The 17,184-nt window shown below is 38.2% G+C and overlaps 1 protein-coding gene across 1 annotated transcript; it reads right to left on the bottom strand.

The window, feature by feature from the left end:
• Positions 1 to 1,769: 1,769 nt before the first annotated feature.
• Positions 1,770 to 14,684, bottom strand: LOC306873500 (sprouty-related, EVH1 domain-containing protein 2-like). The gene is made up of 6 exons (XM_079422833.1): positions 14,317 to 14,684; positions 6,928 to 7,111; positions 6,682 to 6,850; positions 6,522 to 6,586; positions 3,946 to 4,095; positions 1,770 to 2,689 (listed from the first exon to the last, which is right to left on the bottom strand). The coding sequence occupies exons 1-6, from the start codon at positions 14,340 to 14,342 to the stop codon at positions 2,000 to 2,002; spliced, it is 1,284 nt and encodes a 427-aa protein (XP_079278959.1). The 5' UTR covers positions 14,343 to 14,684; the 3' UTR covers positions 1,770 to 1,999.
• Positions 14,685 to 17,184: the final 2,500 nt, after the last annotated feature.

The following is a 17,184-nucleotide window of genomic DNA, read 5'->3' as shown; positions in this document are numbered from 1 at the left end:
ATGCTCAAAAAACATTGATGTGCATATGTGTGCGAATACATATATAGAGATATAGAAAATATCATTATAAAATGTGAAAAATATATATATAATATATATACGAAAAAATATTTATATTCAATATATTTTATTGATATATTTGTTACAAAATATTCAGATATATACAAATATATAAATAGTTTGAGTGTTGGGAATAGTTTTTAAATACATTTGAAATTTCTGACATTGTACCAACATTTAACAAAACATTTATGTTGTTACTAAATATGAATATGGAGAAAATTAATATGATTTTTACTTCTGAAACCCTACTGTTGCGCTCAACAACAAATGATCTTGACTTGCGTAGCATTTTGCAGTTAGAGGAAAATAGCAGACTAACATGGAGGAGATTCAACAGTATCTGACGTGTTTCTTTTGTAATAGAAACATCCTGGTCCCAAATGTGAGTAAAAGATGTCACGAGAGCTTGAGTGTAACATTTGGAAATGGACAGAAGGCGTGAGACGCACTGGCTGATTCAGGCACTTTCTTTTAATCTCAGTATGTTCAGGAGCATCAGACAGACAGAGAACTCTCTCCAGGACACCAATAAAAAAATAAAACTGCTCCTCTTTAGTCACGCGTCAGATAGTACTACTGCAAAAGCTTTTCAGAAGAAGATCGAGGATAGACACCAGAAAGAGAGACAAATAGGACATCAGCTGACAAATAGGAGCACGCTGTCACAGTCCACTGATTGGCTGGATGCTGTTTTGAAGGATGACGCTGATAGGCCAGCAATTGGAAATATATTTCACAACAACTTGCACAGTGTTCAGATGGTTGTTTTTCTTGTTTGTTAGTTGTACTAGTTTGTGTTGTGCTTAAGACAAAGGCAGAGAAAAAAGACATCTTGTTTTTCGTCCTGTAGGAGGGGTGCATCGATTTTGAGGCTGGTTTTCATTTCAAAACATCGATAACAGGCACATACATCTCACAAAATCCTTTAAGAACATGTTCGGCTCATATCGCACCCCAAAATCAACCGCAAAATTTTGCATTTTTAGGTATTTGCATTGTGATTTTATTTTCTTGACAATCAAGCACGTTCATTTATTACAGCAGTGCAACAACTTACTCAACTGGAATATGAAAAAATGCTCAAGTATTTATAAATAATAGTAATATTTGCTGTACTCTTTTTCTTGTAATAAAAATCTATTGGTAATGACACTTTGGATGGGAAATAACTGTCATGCCACAATGCTAAAAGCTCCTAAAATAGGCAAAATAAAGCCTGTTTTCTTTTGATTTTGGGGTAAAATATGACCTGTACATGACATTCACCCACACACGTACTTTACATTTGGGCAGCAATGTGTTTGCCATCTTCCATACAGCAAATTAATATGGGCAATTTGGCTAAATGTAATTTCCCACATCTATTCTGACCTCACACACACACACACACACACACACACACACACACATACACACAAGATATACCATCCTACAGGTCAGCTATTTTGGATTCCTCTGTGTTTGTCTAGACGAAGTGGATCACAGTAGAAGAGATGCCTCTGACTGGAGAGACATAACGAAAGGCTGACGGGAGAGTAAAATCAAATCAAACGAACATATTAAAACACAGACGAGACAGAAGGAAGATTACAACTCAAACCTTCAAAGCACATGAGCATAAAAATATAAAGTACCTGGATTTATATATTTATATCTACATATATTTATATATACTTTTCATATATAAATGAATATTTATAGTGTGTAGTCTTTTAAATGGAAGCTGAGGGTTACTCTTTTAAAAACAAAGAAAAATACAAACCAGGACAGCTGTCCAGTACAATTAAATTGAAAAAAACAAAACAAAAATGGACCAACCCTCCGAAACTCAGCGGGAAGGAAAAAACAAAGCGAAACACAAATGCAGCCATAAGTTCGTTCTTCCACTTTTCGTTTGTAGTTTTTCCCAGCTGCAGGTGTGCTCGCGTTTTCCCGCTCACCCTGAGGCCTTGTGCTTGCCGCCGCAGCAGTGGCACGCGACGCCGCAGTGGTAACACGCTCGCAGCGGCGCGTAGCAGCACATGCAGGGCGCTAGCAGCGACAGTCCCAAGAGCGCCAGCCAACGCAGGCAGAAGCGCTCTTCGCTGGCGTCGCAGGAGCAGGGGTCTGAATAGTCGCCCTCGGGGTCCGACATGCAATGGTAGAGCAGGCTGTCCGCACACCACATGAAGCTCACCCGGCGAATGCATGTCTGCACGGGGTCCGGAGCTTCCTGGCAGTGCCCGCGTCCGTTTTCGGCCGGACTGAACATGTTTTGGCAGTACACACACCGTAAGCGCTCTCTGCTGTCCTCCACGCGCCGCGGCAGCCATTTGGCAGTGAGCGGCCGCGGCTGACCGGTGACCACGCCGCCACCGATGCCCGTTTTGCCGTCACGGGGAGTGTGTCCGTCCCCACTGAGTGGGTACGAGTAAGTGTAGTCGTGTTTGGGAGGTTCGCTCTTAGCGAGGTGAACGTAAGCGTCCGTGGCATCCGGCCGCAGAGGTTTGGCCCGCGTCGCTGTGGTGGCGTGGCGATAGTCCTCGTAGCCCGTTAACCAAGAGCGCTCGCGCGGGTTAATTCGGACGATCTCCTCCTCCTCCTCGTGAAACCTTACGTGACGGGAACACGGGAACATGGGCACCGTCTGTACGGCAGAAAGAAAGAGTTAAACATAAGATGGATAGACATCCAGAGAGAAATATGTGAAAAAGGTAGCAGATGATCTCGAACACATATCTGAATATGTTATGATAAACAATCAGCATAATCTCACACTAATACAACGGTTCTCAAGTTTAACTGTGTGATGACTTTTGTGACAAAATTAAGTAATGTTTACCCATTTATTCCTTGTGTGTGTGTATATTTAAAGTCGTGACGTATTGTCAAGTATGGTGACCCATACTCGAAATTGGTGCTCTGCGTTTAACCCATCCAAGTGCACACACACAGCAGTGAGTAGTGAACAAATGCACGCACACACACACACACACACCGTGAACACACACCCGGAGCAGTGGGCAGCCATTTATGCTGCAGCGCCCGGGGAGCAATTGGGGGTTCGGTGCCTTGCTCAAGGGCACCTCAGTCGTGGTATTGAGGGTGGAGAGAGCGCTGGACATTCACTCCCCCCACCTACAATCCCTGCCGGCCGGGGACTCGAACCCGCAACCTTTCGATTACGAGTCCGACTCTAACCATTAGGCCACGACTTCCCACAAGATGGATATATATATATACACACACACACACACACACACACACACACACACACACTATATATATAGTCTACATACTAAATATTATATTAATATTATATATTAATAAACTACTAAATATTATATTAAATTATATATATATATATATATATATATATATATATATATATACATTATAATTTAATATATTTAGTTTTTTCACATCTAGGTGGAAAAAACTCATTTGTATAGTAGATTTGTTGTTTTTTTCCTGTTGTACCGAAATCGTATCGAACCGTGACCCCCGAACCCAGGTACGTACCGAACTGTGACATCTGTGTACCCCTAGTAAATATATATATATATATATATATATATATATATATATATATATATATATATATATTACACCCCTAATACCAACTTTTTACTTACACTTATAACTACAATTAATAACATAATCAGCAATAACTCTTATTACTGATGTTGTTGTTATTGGTATTTTAACAGCACTACAACTACAACTAATATACTTAATATAATTCTTTTGAATTATTTATATTTAAATTGAAACAACATATTGCTCCTAGTGTCTAAATAATATACTGCAAGTAAGGAGTCAAAGTACACTAAAACAGTATTATTGTGATGACATAATAACTTTAGTCAATTTTGCACAAACAAATTATTCATACAAACTCACCTGTTCCAGGTAGAAGCGGTCAGAGTGTCTGTGTTGGTCGTAGAGATGTCCCAGAATGCAGTGGTGGGGCTCGGAGAAGCTGATTGGTGCGAGCGTCTGCATGGACGGCTCTCTCTTGTGAGAGGAGTTAGACGAGCTGTCTGTGGCATTCTGACGGACAGACAGAGAGAGCAAGAATAGAAATTGTTTCCCAATTTGAGCATGTTGGCAGGATCATGGTGGCACAAACCAAACGGCTCCCCGCCCTTGAACAAGGGTCACGGAGTTATATTTTTCGCTGAATTTCCACCAAAAATAGCCTTGTTGAGATTTATAACGTTACCATGATATAAGATTAATTATAACTTGGATTCAGCAGAAAAATAGAACATTGAAATGCATCGAATCATCACTTCACATTTAACATTCACCATGTCAGAAAAAAAGCAGAAAGTGTTTGCATAAAAACAGAAATGGATATGTATAAAAGCATTTCACACGTAACACAGCACAGGTCATTCTGCTTGACCTTTGACCCTGTGGACGGGTGCGCGAGGTTTGTGTAAATGAAGTGCTTGAGTACTATCATCAGCACTATTATCTCTGACCTTCAACCCCTGAAATCCACACTGTCTCCTTCCTGTGGCTCTTCCTGAAGCCTGGAGCCTGAACGAGAGCCAGCAGTGTGTGTGTGTGTGTGTGTGTGAGCATCTGCTTTAAGAGTTGACAGAGAGCCACACAGCCATCAATAACTCAAGAATGTGTGTGTGTGAGAAAGAGAGAAACCTCGAGATGATTACAAACACAGCTCGTCTCTCTTAAGTCATCTGGCTTCTTTCTTCTGCAAAGACTGAAATCTACCCTACACTGTACAACCAGTTTGTTAAATTTACAGCACAAATCTGGCAGCTGCAGCATTAGGGTGACACATGTGAAACACACACACACTAAATAATGCAGTAAACAATAACTACACAACAAAAAGTTACCAAAACACCCAAATATGCACAACATAGGAAAATGAGAAGAAATGACCATTTAAATAAAATAGAAGCAAATGCAACTTTTTGGACTTCTGGGAATATAATTTTATGTTTTCAACCAGAAATTAAAAGGTTTTTACAAAAACAACCAAACAAAAATATTTTAACATTAAAGTACATCTATTTAAAAACATTTTTTACTTTAAATGTTCATTTTACTTGCACAATATGTACAACATTTTACTGTAAATATACACGAGTCATTTTATTCACCATAAAAATAAAGTGATTTATACATAACAAAACATCTATATTATTATTTTCAAAAACAACAATAATAAATAAAAGAAAATATATGTGATGTATTCAAATATAAATGATAAGATTTATACCATTCATTTATAAATATGTTATTTATTTCTTTTTGCATTTGTTAATTATAATACAGTTAATTATAATATACAAATATCATAATTTTCAACATAAGATTTTAAATGAACACTAACCATTTTTACTGTAGTATTAGATGATAGATAGATAGATAGATAGATAGATAGATAGATAGATAGATAGATAGATAGATAGATAGATAGATAGATAGATAGATAGATAGATAGATAGATAGATAGATAGATAGATAGATAGATAGATAGATAGATGAAAGTGTCTTGAGTGTGGAAGTGTGAATGCATACTACATGCATACTAAGTACATGCAGAGTTATGTGTGTGTAATGTCTGGATGGAAATGTATTTGTGGCTGTGCTAATTATCACTTTAGACTTTACCTCAGAGGGAATTAGACATCCAACAGCTGCTGCCCATTCTAAACCTACCGCACACATCCCATCTCTCCCTCTCTAAACTTAGGAGCGACTGACTACTCTTATTAGTAATAATCAGTGTCTGGCTGGGCTTGTATGAATAGCTGTGAATCATAAACGTCTAAAGTTAGCGATTAGAGGAACACCACTGCTGAGAGACCATGGCAAATGCTGATCGCTGAACACCTAAAGCCTGAAGTCCAACCAAGCATAACACACATTTATGTTTCTTAACTCTGTATAATCGTGACTTTCTGAATTGCATGCATGTGATAAACGGACTCTTGTCTCTAAAGGCTTTGGCGTGGCATTGTTGTGTTGAGTTAGGAGCAATAGGAAGACGAAAGGGAGCAAAGGTCACTTCCTGAGCATAGCCCACACACACACACACTTGACAAAACCAGCTAACAGAACAATACTGGCAACTGACCCATTAATAATATAAATGAATAGAAAAAAGATTATAATAACACGCTGTTAATATGCTGAATATTCATGATATATTCACAATGATTTTTCTGCTGATATCAATGCCTGAAGTGTCGTAAAACCTGTTTATTCATTTCTATGAATCAGTTCAAACTGTTTAAACAAATCACTTAAACAATTTGATCATCACTCCAAAATATGCACAAAAGGATGACATGTGTCATATTAAAACAATCTGTGCAAGGATTGTCAAAGTGGGGTATATTCAAGAAAATACTGAAATTACAGCTACAGAAAATAAATACTAAATCATCCTTTTAAGCCATTTGTGGGCAGTATAGAGACTCTAGGCCGAGACTCACCGTGAAAACATCATCATCACCCAGTTCGGCTTCATTCTGCAGCGTGGAGGAAGAAGTAGTGGAGCCTGGAGGGGGAAAAAAAAATTCATGTTATAATCTTAGTCAACTTGTTACACATTAAATAGTAAACCTCTCTCATGTTCCTCACAGACCCACTCACCCTCTGTGAGGTCCTCGATGGCCTTCCTCACGCCGCGATCGAACGCTCGAGCGTCAGCCGGGCTCTGGAACGACAGGCCACACTTCCTGTTGTCCACTCGCCAGTGATGGAAAGTGGGCGTGGCTTTAGTGTAGACCAGATCCTTCTTCAGAAAGCACTGGAGGATCACCTGATCAACACAATCACATTTATTAGGATTGAAGAATCAGATTTTTGGAGACTCGCACACGCCGACAGCTCTCTAACCTGCTTGTCTTTGAGCCGCTCTCCAAAGATGAGAAAGCCGTTCCGTCCCAGGAGCTCCAGGTCAGCTGGGACCACCTTACAGACACCCACTCGACTGAGACCACCACCCTCCTGAGCCAGCCAACCCCCGCTAGACTCATCCCTCGTCATCACCACAGCTTTCACTCGCACTATGTAACTGTCACTGCAGGGAGAGACACAAGGAATTTGTGATGTGGTTCAATGACAAATAAGAATGTCAGAGATGATTAAAAGAAGACGTCTAGTTTAAAACACATGTGGCGAGTTTTCAGAAAATTACTCTTTGTATTCATGTTTTTAAACCGTTTATGGTAAAGCTTTACAATAAGGTTCCATTAGTTAACTGCATTGGTTAATGTGAAAACAATAAAAATACTTCAAAAAGAATGTATTACATGAGACAATACACTAATAAATGCTTTATTAATATTATTCACTGTTAATTACAACATTATTAAAATCAAAAGTATCTGTTAATATCATTTAAATGGACCTGAGCTAACTTGAACTGACAATGAACACTATTTCAATTAATTAACATAAATATTGTAACAAATGTTCTGCTCATCGTTAGTTAATGCATCAACTAATGGGACCTAATGGTAAAGTGTTACCCCATTTCATTTTCAATACAAATTCAGAATTATTGACTATAAATGTTATAAATAACATTTTCCTTACACCTTAAAAGTGTACATATCTAAATTATACAATTAAGATTTTTTGAAAGAATTCATACAAAATATCTTTAGAAATTTACAAATTGTTTTCTTGGGTTTTTGCATTTGAAACCATTTGAAAAAAAAAAAAAATAGCCACAAATTAGCATTTAAAAAAATATATCAAATACACAAATCTATAAATATTTATAAATACAAAAATGCTGACTTGAGTGTCAGTAAGCGGTTTTGCGGTTCTCAAGTGAGCCTTCAGCACTTCTTGGTTCAATGATGTCAAAGCTTATGTTAATATATCAGTAACCTAAGCAGCCTGATTGGACCCAGGCTTGACTCATAATGATGACATCATAAGCCATTCTGGAAGATGCCTGAGCTCACATCAGCTCTGCATTGCAAATGAGCTTTCTATTGAAAGAGGATGATGTTCGTTATGCTAATGAGATTTCCGGTCGTTGTTTAAAGACAGTGATAAGACTTATGCAGAGATATGATAACGCCATCCAAAATGCTGAACCTGGTTTATGTGCAACCATGTGCAAAATATGACAGTTTAACGAATGCAAAATTTGGGATGAGGATTTCTCAGAGCATAATTTACATATTGACTTCAGCAGAGCATGGGAACTTAACACACATCGACAGGCCTTGGTTACAGGCTCATCTTTGCCTCGTATTGATGCTGGAATGAATTCGCCAGTCAACATCCGAACAGCTGATTTACTACTTCAACTTTCATACATACTTGCTTCACAAATGCCGAATCCAAATCACCTTCAAATTTCCCTCAGCTGCTTCGGTAATAAAAAAAAAAAAGCATCTATAAAGAATGGAAATGTCAACAATTTTTGATCAAGAAAACACATAAATTGCAACTTCAAAACATTTCACATTGATTTACATACACTAACAGATATACAACAGCATTCAGAAATGGAGCCTCTTTTTTAAATTTTGTCATTTGCTACGTGGCATTTTGGGATGTACATTGAGATACAACTGCTTGAAATAATAGTTCACCATATACTCACCTTCAGGCCATCCGAGATGTAGATGTGTATGTTTGTTCATCAGAACAGATTTGGAGAAATTTAGCATTACATCACTTGCTCACCCATAGTGAATGGGTGCCGTCATAATGAGAGTCCAAACAACTGATAAAAACATCACAATAATCCACAAGAAATACACACCACTCCAGTCCATCAATTAACATCTTATGAAGCGAAAAGTTGTGTGTTTGTAGGAAACAAATCTATCATTAATCATCATTTTTACTTCAAACCATTGTTTCTAGCTAAAATACAAGTGCTCTATCCATAATATTGCTTTCTCTAGTAAAAAGTAGTCTTATCTGAATCAGAAGAGAAATATGCACAGATCAAGCACTGGTTACAAACAAAAGCAGTTCTAAATAGCTCTAAACAAATATGTCTGAATTTTGATGTAACAGGACAACAGGAGATGGACATTTTCACTGGAGAAACAATATGAAGGATTCTGGACTCGTTGTTTAGCCAGAAGCAATGGTTTAAAATTAAAACAGCATAATTATGGATCCGTTTCTTTTTTTGCTTTAAAAGAGAATAATTGATAGTGGTGTGGATTACTAGTGGATTATTGTGATGTTTTTATCAGCTGTTTGGACTCTCATTCTGACGGCACCCATTCACTGCAGAGGATCCACTGGGGAGTAAATGATGTAATGCTACATTTCTCCAAATCTGTTCCCATGAAGAAAAAAAAATCTACATTTTATATGGCCTGAGGGTGAATACATTTTCTTTTTTGGTGAATTATTCCTTTTAGAGGAACCGTCTCCAGCACTGAACACAGTGATTTTCAGGCAGGAACAGGAACATCAAGGTATGGAGAACATCACAGGCCGTACATACACAAACTTGCGTAAAAAAAGCACATCACTAATGAATGTATGTTGAGAAATAAACGCAAACAAGAAGAACATGAGTTAATTTCCTCTTTATCTCAGCCTGGGGTTTAGCTGGAGTCTGTAAAATCACTTTCAGACTTCTGCATATACCATCTCTTTATGTTTGTGTCAACATAAACAGATAAAACTACTCATGACTTTCCAAAAAATATGAATTGCCATATGATTACTTATATATGGATTATTTTTGATAGATTTTTAGAAGGGGGGGGGGGGGGGTATATGTGTGTATATATATATATATATATATATATATATATATATATATATATATATATGTATATATTTATTAACACATACTTTTTTTTTTGGTGATGTATGACTTTACCATGATATCAACTTGCTCATAGCGTAAGATTTTTGATCATAGCTTATCTTGTACAATTTTTTTTTTTTTGCAAGTCATTTTAGATGAAATCTGCTAAATGATTAAATGTAAACGTGAAAGTGGCTAATTGACAGTGTACACAATGCAATGACATATGCAGCTGCCATAGCAACCATTGTCTCCCACACACTGAATAACATACAAAGGAAAAACGCTTCATTCCGATCTTCTTCCACTCTTTAAAACTTAATTCCCGTCTCCAGCGCTGCAGTCTCTTCATTCTGCATTTCACTACCCTCACACTTCCAGCGAGCGGCTGGCTGGGAAATCAATCCTTATCCTTACCGTAAATCCATCAGAACTATGCAGGAACCAGCAGAGGGTTCATCTGGACTGACTTTACCTCAATGTCACTCTCGTCCCCTTTCAGATATTATTGACCCATAATGGGGCTGCATATAGGTCACGCTGGTGTGATCAATATAGATCGCATTCCTCCCCTCCCCAACAGCTCTTCCCCAGTGCCCAGAGGCTGGAGAGGGCATCCGGGTCTGTGGTCTGGGCGCCAGCCAGTTCACGTGAGCATGTACACACACCTTCAGGCTACAGTCATTTCCAATGGGGAGCCACTGGTTTGCTCAGCACGTTTTTGAGGAACTCGCATTCCAAGTGAAAAACAGTCAAACAAAAACCAGCATACTAGAGTTTCCAGAAAACTCTGAAATCTTCAACATTTTGAAGGAATAGTTCAACCAAAACAAAAATCTTGCCCTCATTTACTCAACAGAATGACATGAGGGTGAGTAAATAATGATAGGATTTTCATTTTTTAATCCTTTAAACCTGCCATTCCCAAACAGTGACATTGATCTCTAAATTTTCAGTCACAATGAACCTGAATTATGCAGTTAATTTTGAATAAAGGAACTTATGTGATGGCGAGAGCAGGTATGCATCGTGACACAAGACTTAATGGCCCAGAGGTCATTTGCAATAACGCACAGGAAGTAGCGAGAACAACGCAAATTCCAAACACATCCATTAGCCTATTTAGAAAGTTTCATTTAAGCGAACTCAAAATACATTAAGTGGGCGCCACTGGTTTCATTTAAAATATGGCACAAAAGTGATACATGTCCAATCCTATGTCCTTAAACAACACTTTCAAATAATAAAAATTAAAACAAATTGTCTGAAAATTGTCCTCCACTCCAGGTCTTGTGATAAATATGTTTGGCATGATGATACAGTGGCCCCCTTAAGGTCACAATTAAACACTGCATGAATGCCATTGCATTAGATAACAAAACACCTATCTGCATAAAAAATATACATTCAATGCAATCAAGCATCACATTTCACAATCTTAAAAGGATAGTTCACCCAAACAAACAAACAAAAAAATTGTCATTTAATCATCCTCAAGTTATTTCAAACCCTTAAGGGTTTCTTTCTTCAGTTGAGCACGAAAGAATATATTTTGAAGAACGTGTGGCACCAAACAGTTGATGGTAGCCATTGACTTCCATATTATTTTTTTCCATACTAAGTCAATGGCTACCATTAACATCATTCAAAATATCTTTTTTTTTGTCCTCAACTGAAGAAAGAAACTCAAACAGGTTTGGGACAACTCGATGGTGAGTAAATGACAGAATTTTCATTTTGGGGTGAACTATTTCTTTAAAGAGGGGTACAATGCTGTTTCATGCATTCAGAGTTGTTTACACTGTTAAAGAGTTGGACTCTCATGCTAAGCATGGACAAAGTTTCAAAAAACAATTTGGACAGAGTATTTCTGAGCCAAAAATCTTACTTCCGGGTTCGTACATGTTTCGAAGAGTTTTTTGCGATCGTGGCTCTTGCTGACATAAACGAGGGTGGAACTCCTTATATGGGCATTTCTCCCGCAAGAACGCGCCCAGAGCTAGAACGCATCAACACACTTCATTCGGCTGCACCGCTCAGGTAGAATGTCTCCGAAGAAGTGTGTTTTTGGTTGTGAGGGAACGAGAACCTTGTTCAGCTTCCCGAAGAACCCAGCTCCGCCCAAGGCGCGCCTCCAGGAGCTCGGCTTTTTTCGGAGAAAATCGTAAAGCTGTATCTTTCTTTTATAAATATGATAAAACTAAAGACTTTTTGGAGATATGAAGGATGCAGTACTACTCTATAGGTACTCAAGATTAACATGAGATTGGGTGAAACTGTGCATGCTATCCCCTCTTTAAGTTTGTTTTCAAAAGTTATTCAAAAGAAAATAAAAAGCATTTGGGCACTTTAGTGTTTTGGGGTCAGAAAAGTTAGCTCTGATAAAAAGTCTAGCATTTGTTTTTGCAACTGCTTTGCAACCTCATGCAATGGCATTCAAACTTTTTAACTGTTGTTAAAGTATCCAGATATATGTTTCCAACGTGCAAGACATACATGGGGCCATAACAGTTTAGACTAGCGTGCACAAAAAGAGAGATATCCTATTAAGTCAAAGAGAAAGATTTCCTTGCAGTGAACTGAATTGTGCAGCGTCATCCATTCATTATTGGCACGTCATTGAGAATCAAACAATCGAGGGGCGTGACAGCGAAGTTACCCACCTCTTTCACTTCCGCCGGATCTTTGTTTAATCCTCTCACCATTGTTTCCCTTCACAATCATTCCCGGAGCGCCTTCTCAGAAACCTCCTCCCACTTTGGAGCAGCCCACAGCCCTCCCCTCCGCCGATAAAAGTCAACATTTCTCAACCTCGGGCTATTATATGGGCCTTTACATCCCAGTGTGACACACATATTTACTTAAACGGGTGTGAGTGTGCCATAAATATAAATTCCTCACCAGCTTCGGGGTTACGCTCCTGAGATAGGCCTACATCTCAGGGAGAGGAGACACATAAGTTGAGTTCAAGCAATTAAAATGAAAAAACTTTTGCACAACAAGCCATTCCTAAAACGTCGGTGCATTTCACAAGATTACAAATCGAGTCAGATTGCAACAAGTTCTCGATCAGAAAGCAACCCATGGCGACAAGTGGCCTGTTTTGGACTATACATCACGCTATTATGGATGCACACATAATAAATATATAATGTATAAAAAAACATTACGTTTAAAAGTTTTAAAGGCAGTTGATGGTTGGATAACTGTGTTTAATCGAATCAAAAACATTATTTTCCTTTCACAAACACGTGCACACATGTTAAAATTTTACTAGTTGTTTCCTGAACAGGTAAATATGACTATAATTAATTAAAAGCTCAGAATATAAAATATCTGTGTTTTCAATTGGCAATGGGGGTAATAACAACACATCACTCTTCACCACATGTTATAATACAGTACAATATTTTACAGTAGCTTACTATAAAATACTGTATTGCATTGTAAAAAATACAAGTTATAGGCTATACGTTGAAAAAACAAATGTTACAACACCAGTCTCCTTCAGAATCATTATTAAAACGGATTTTTCTCTTTACACTAGCATTAACGACAAAAACTCACATAATCGTTTTATCTAGAACGGATTCCGGCACAAAAGACAGACTAAATAAACATCACCTTGTTAATACAGGTTTAGTGTTTGTTACAAAAGTTCATTTTAAGCCCCTAAAGAGCTCACTAAGTTTAACTCGGCACTAATACTATTAGAGAGACTTTGAGTCAAACTACCGTGAGATATGAGTGCTTATATTAGGCAGAAGAATGTGGCCAGAAAAAAAGTATTTAAGCCACTGTTGCCAATACTGTGCGCTACAATCATGCAACTCATTGCATGTTTATATTCGCGTATGTTTCTTGCAAATGGAGGAAGCTGTCAGATTAAATTCAACATTTAAAAGCACATATAGGCCTGTATATGCCATATCAGCACGGCTCCGAGGCGCTCTCTCTGCTGCGCGCGCCCCCGTCTGTATTTTTATGAATGAAGGACAGTATGCAAATGAGAGCGATTCACGAAAAAGAAATGGCGGATATAGCATGTCAGACCACCACAAAGAAAGACGCCAAGAACGGCCGCTCTGGGAGCGCATTCGAGCTCGTTGCTCTTGCGTTGGGTGTTTATAAAGTTTGCAGTCGTCTGTTTGCTTCCTCGCAGCGCTAATTCGCCTTTAGAGTCGACGTGATATAAAGTATTCAGTAAAGGATCCCTCCACAAAATGTTTCCGCTCGAGCCCCTCCTCCTTCCCCCTTCTCGGTTTGAGACCAGAGCCCTGCAGCAGGGGCCCAGCACTCAAATCTCTTTGACACTGCATTGTTTCTTAGTATTAACATCTCCAGCATCTCTCTCAGAAGCGCATATGCACGATTTCCCTGCATCTGACCGACCCCTCGTTTAGTTCGGGAACGCATTCTTGGACACAGGATGAGATTTCCATTCGCGTCCACATGCGTCGTTTTCGCAAAAAGTGAATACTCACTCGTCTGGTTGCGATTCCTCAGTCATGTTTCCCCACGTTTCACCTACAATAAAAATAATATCCCACCGCGGGCACGCAGCGTTCGGGCTTCATGTCCTCTCGATTTTCCACCTCGCCTTTTTTTTTAAAGTCCAGTGCATCAACGAGTTTCCCCCAAATCCGTCTCTTGGCGTTCCTTATTTTCGTTCTTTCTCCGCGCACTGCACTTTACCCGTCACGGTTTGCAATGCATCTGGTTAATCCTCGCGTTATGCAACATCCCGATGGCTATATCGACGGTTTCTCGCCTCGCGTCGCCCGCCGTGGCTGAAGACTGCGCGCTGGTCTCGAAGAGGAGCCCCATCTCTCATTACTCCATGTTGGATTGTGTAGTCAGCAGCAGGCGAGAGCCGCCGACACTGGAGGTGGAGATGGGGGGGTGGGGGGTGTTGCGGAAGCAATGACGTCACGTTGGAACGACTGCAGCCGGTTTTGGACCGAGGGATCTCCGGTGTGACGGGCTGTGCCAAAGTCCTGCCACCTAGTCTAGTGCCTCCTCTCACCTTAACCTGTAGGTCTGGGTTATTATTTCCCAATAAAGAGACGGGGCTTTAAAACTTACTGTGAACAAAGTTTAGGAGAACACATATGTGACCACAAAACCAGTCATAATGGTCATTTTTAATAAGCTTTTCATTGATGTATGGTTTATTAAGATAGGACAATATTAGGCAGATATAGAACTATTTGAAAATCTGGAATCTGAGGGTGCAAAAAAATCTAAATACTGAGAAAATTGCCTTTAAAGTTGTCCAATAGTTTAACTACTAATTAAAAATTACAGGATTAATTACAAAATTACAAAATATCTTCATGGAACATGATTAATATTCTAATGATTTTTGGCATAAAAGTAAAATTTATCATTTTGACCCATGCAATGTATTGTTGGCTGTTGCTACAAATATACCCGTGCAACTTATGACTGGTTTTGTGGTCCAGGGTTATATATGTCTGTGTTCTGGCGATGCTGGAAATCCACTTTAAGCATTGCAAGCTGGTTTCTAGCTGGTCTAAGGAGCAGAACATATTGGACTAGCAACAAGCCATATACCATACAGGCCTAGTTCTAGGACTGCGTGACATTTCGAAAAACATGGGGCAGTATTACTTTGCAGTGGTTGGTCAGACTTGATTTGATTCATAATTCATAGGTTTTTGGTTTAATTCAAAAGCTTTTTGGGTCAAATTGAAGATGATTCAGTTTGATTCGTAATTAAATTGTATTAGATTTAAATCAAATGCATTTAAAGGATATTTTCTTGCAAGAAAATATTTTTAATAAAAAAAATTTTTTTAAAACACGACCTCAAACACTTGCACTCTCTATTCATTTTCTAACTGCTTGTTTTCTTTAAAAAAAGGCCTCTATAACACTAGCTTTCTCTATTCTTTTTCTATTCTATCTACTTGGTTTCATATATATATATATATAGGGAAAATAAAAAAAATCTTGCTATGTGTATTGCATTAGGCTATCTGAGACTTGTCATAGCACGTGCATATTATTGCTCTTTTGTTGGTTTTGATTGGTTCTATTGTCCTCATTTCTAAGTCACTTTGGATAAAAGCATTTGCTGAATGACTAAATGTAAATGTATATGTATAACTGAAGTCAGCCTTGAATTAACTGCAAAATGTAAATAATTATAAATGCATTTTGTGTTCATTTATAACATTCACTGCTGCTCAAGGCAAAATACTGGGATATCCAAAATGCTGTCAGTAGCCCTTGACTTTCATAGTATTTTTTCCTATATGGAAGTCAATGGTTGCTGTCAACTCTTTAGTTACCAATGTTCTTCAAAACATCTTCTTTTGTGCTCAACAGAAGAAAGAAACTCATGCAGGTTTGGAGAAGCTTGAAGGTGAGTAAATGATGACAGATTTGTCATTTTTGGGTGAACTGTCCCTTTAAGAGCCAGGGGGTGTAAACTTTTGAACATGAAGATTGGTGGAAATTGTCTTTGTTTTGTTTAAAGATCTTTTTTAGTACTCCACTTCAGAAGTTACATAAAATACTTACATATTTCCTAGAAGACAAAACAATAACAAATGAAAAATGACATCATTTTTAAAGGTTTTATTTGATTTATGCTGTAAATAAAATAAATCTGTTTATGTGAATGTCAGTAACCGTCTTGAGAAGCAATCAGAAATGAGGTGTGCAGAAGCCTCGGAAAAATAGTTTTATTTGGTTTTTAGATCCCAGTGGCAGGTTGATCAGCAAATGATCAGCTTGTAGCATCTAATGATCTGTGGTTCTGTAGACAAATATAAATTGTATCTTTCTAGGCATTTATGTGGTAAATGTGCATGTAATATACATTGGGCCTAAATCTTGACCAGTTAGTCTCAAAAACAACGAGATAAGTAGGTCAAATGTGGTGGTTGTTGAACTTGAATCAGGAGTTTCCAGTTTTTCAGACTCTCAGCACAGTCAGAGGCAAAGTTATTAAAATGTCATTGCTAACTTTTCAGAAATGTTTTCTGAAACAAAAACACAAGTAGATTTTGAGGAAAGCACAACGAACTTAACATTAAATGCGACTTTAATACAAACTAAAACGCAGAGAAATCTGTAAGTTAGAGTAGTGAGGTCCTTTTAAAGTGAATTGTGTTCTAAACCCAAATTCAGTCCATGCTCCACGCGTCGAGTCAAATCTGTTCACATGCCGCCACCTCGTGGTAAAAGGTGGCAGTTGTTTTATTTATTTATTTAATTATTTATTTTTTAATATCTGAAGGGAACGAGTATTACCTGCAACAAAAATTCGATATTTTATAAATGAGAAAAATTCTCGGTAAAACAGCTTATATTGAAAACTG

This window comes from Barbus barbus (assembly GCF_936440315.1).
Source record: "Barbus barbus genome assembly, chromosome: 8".
NCBI classification, from domain to species: Eukaryota; Metazoa; Chordata; class Actinopteri; order Cypriniformes; family Cyprinidae; genus Barbus; species Barbus barbus.
This window is presented reverse-complemented; position numbering and strand designations above follow the sequence as displayed.

What these genes read in the sequence shown, in the direction of transcription:
- LOC306873500 (XM_079422833.1), bottom strand. Translation starts at nt 14,342, where the DNA reads ATGACTGAGGAATCGCAACCAGACGA. An exon ending in GAGGAATCGCAACCAGACGA is followed by an intron (nt 7,112 to 14,316) that starts GTGAGTATTCAC and finishes CTCTCCCTGCAG; the next exon opens with TGACAGTTACATAGTGCGAG. An exon ending in GTGATGATGATGTTTTCACG is followed by an intron (nt 4,096 to 6,521) that starts GTGAGTCTCGGC and finishes TCTGTCCGTCAG; the next exon opens with AATGCCACAGACAGCTCGTC.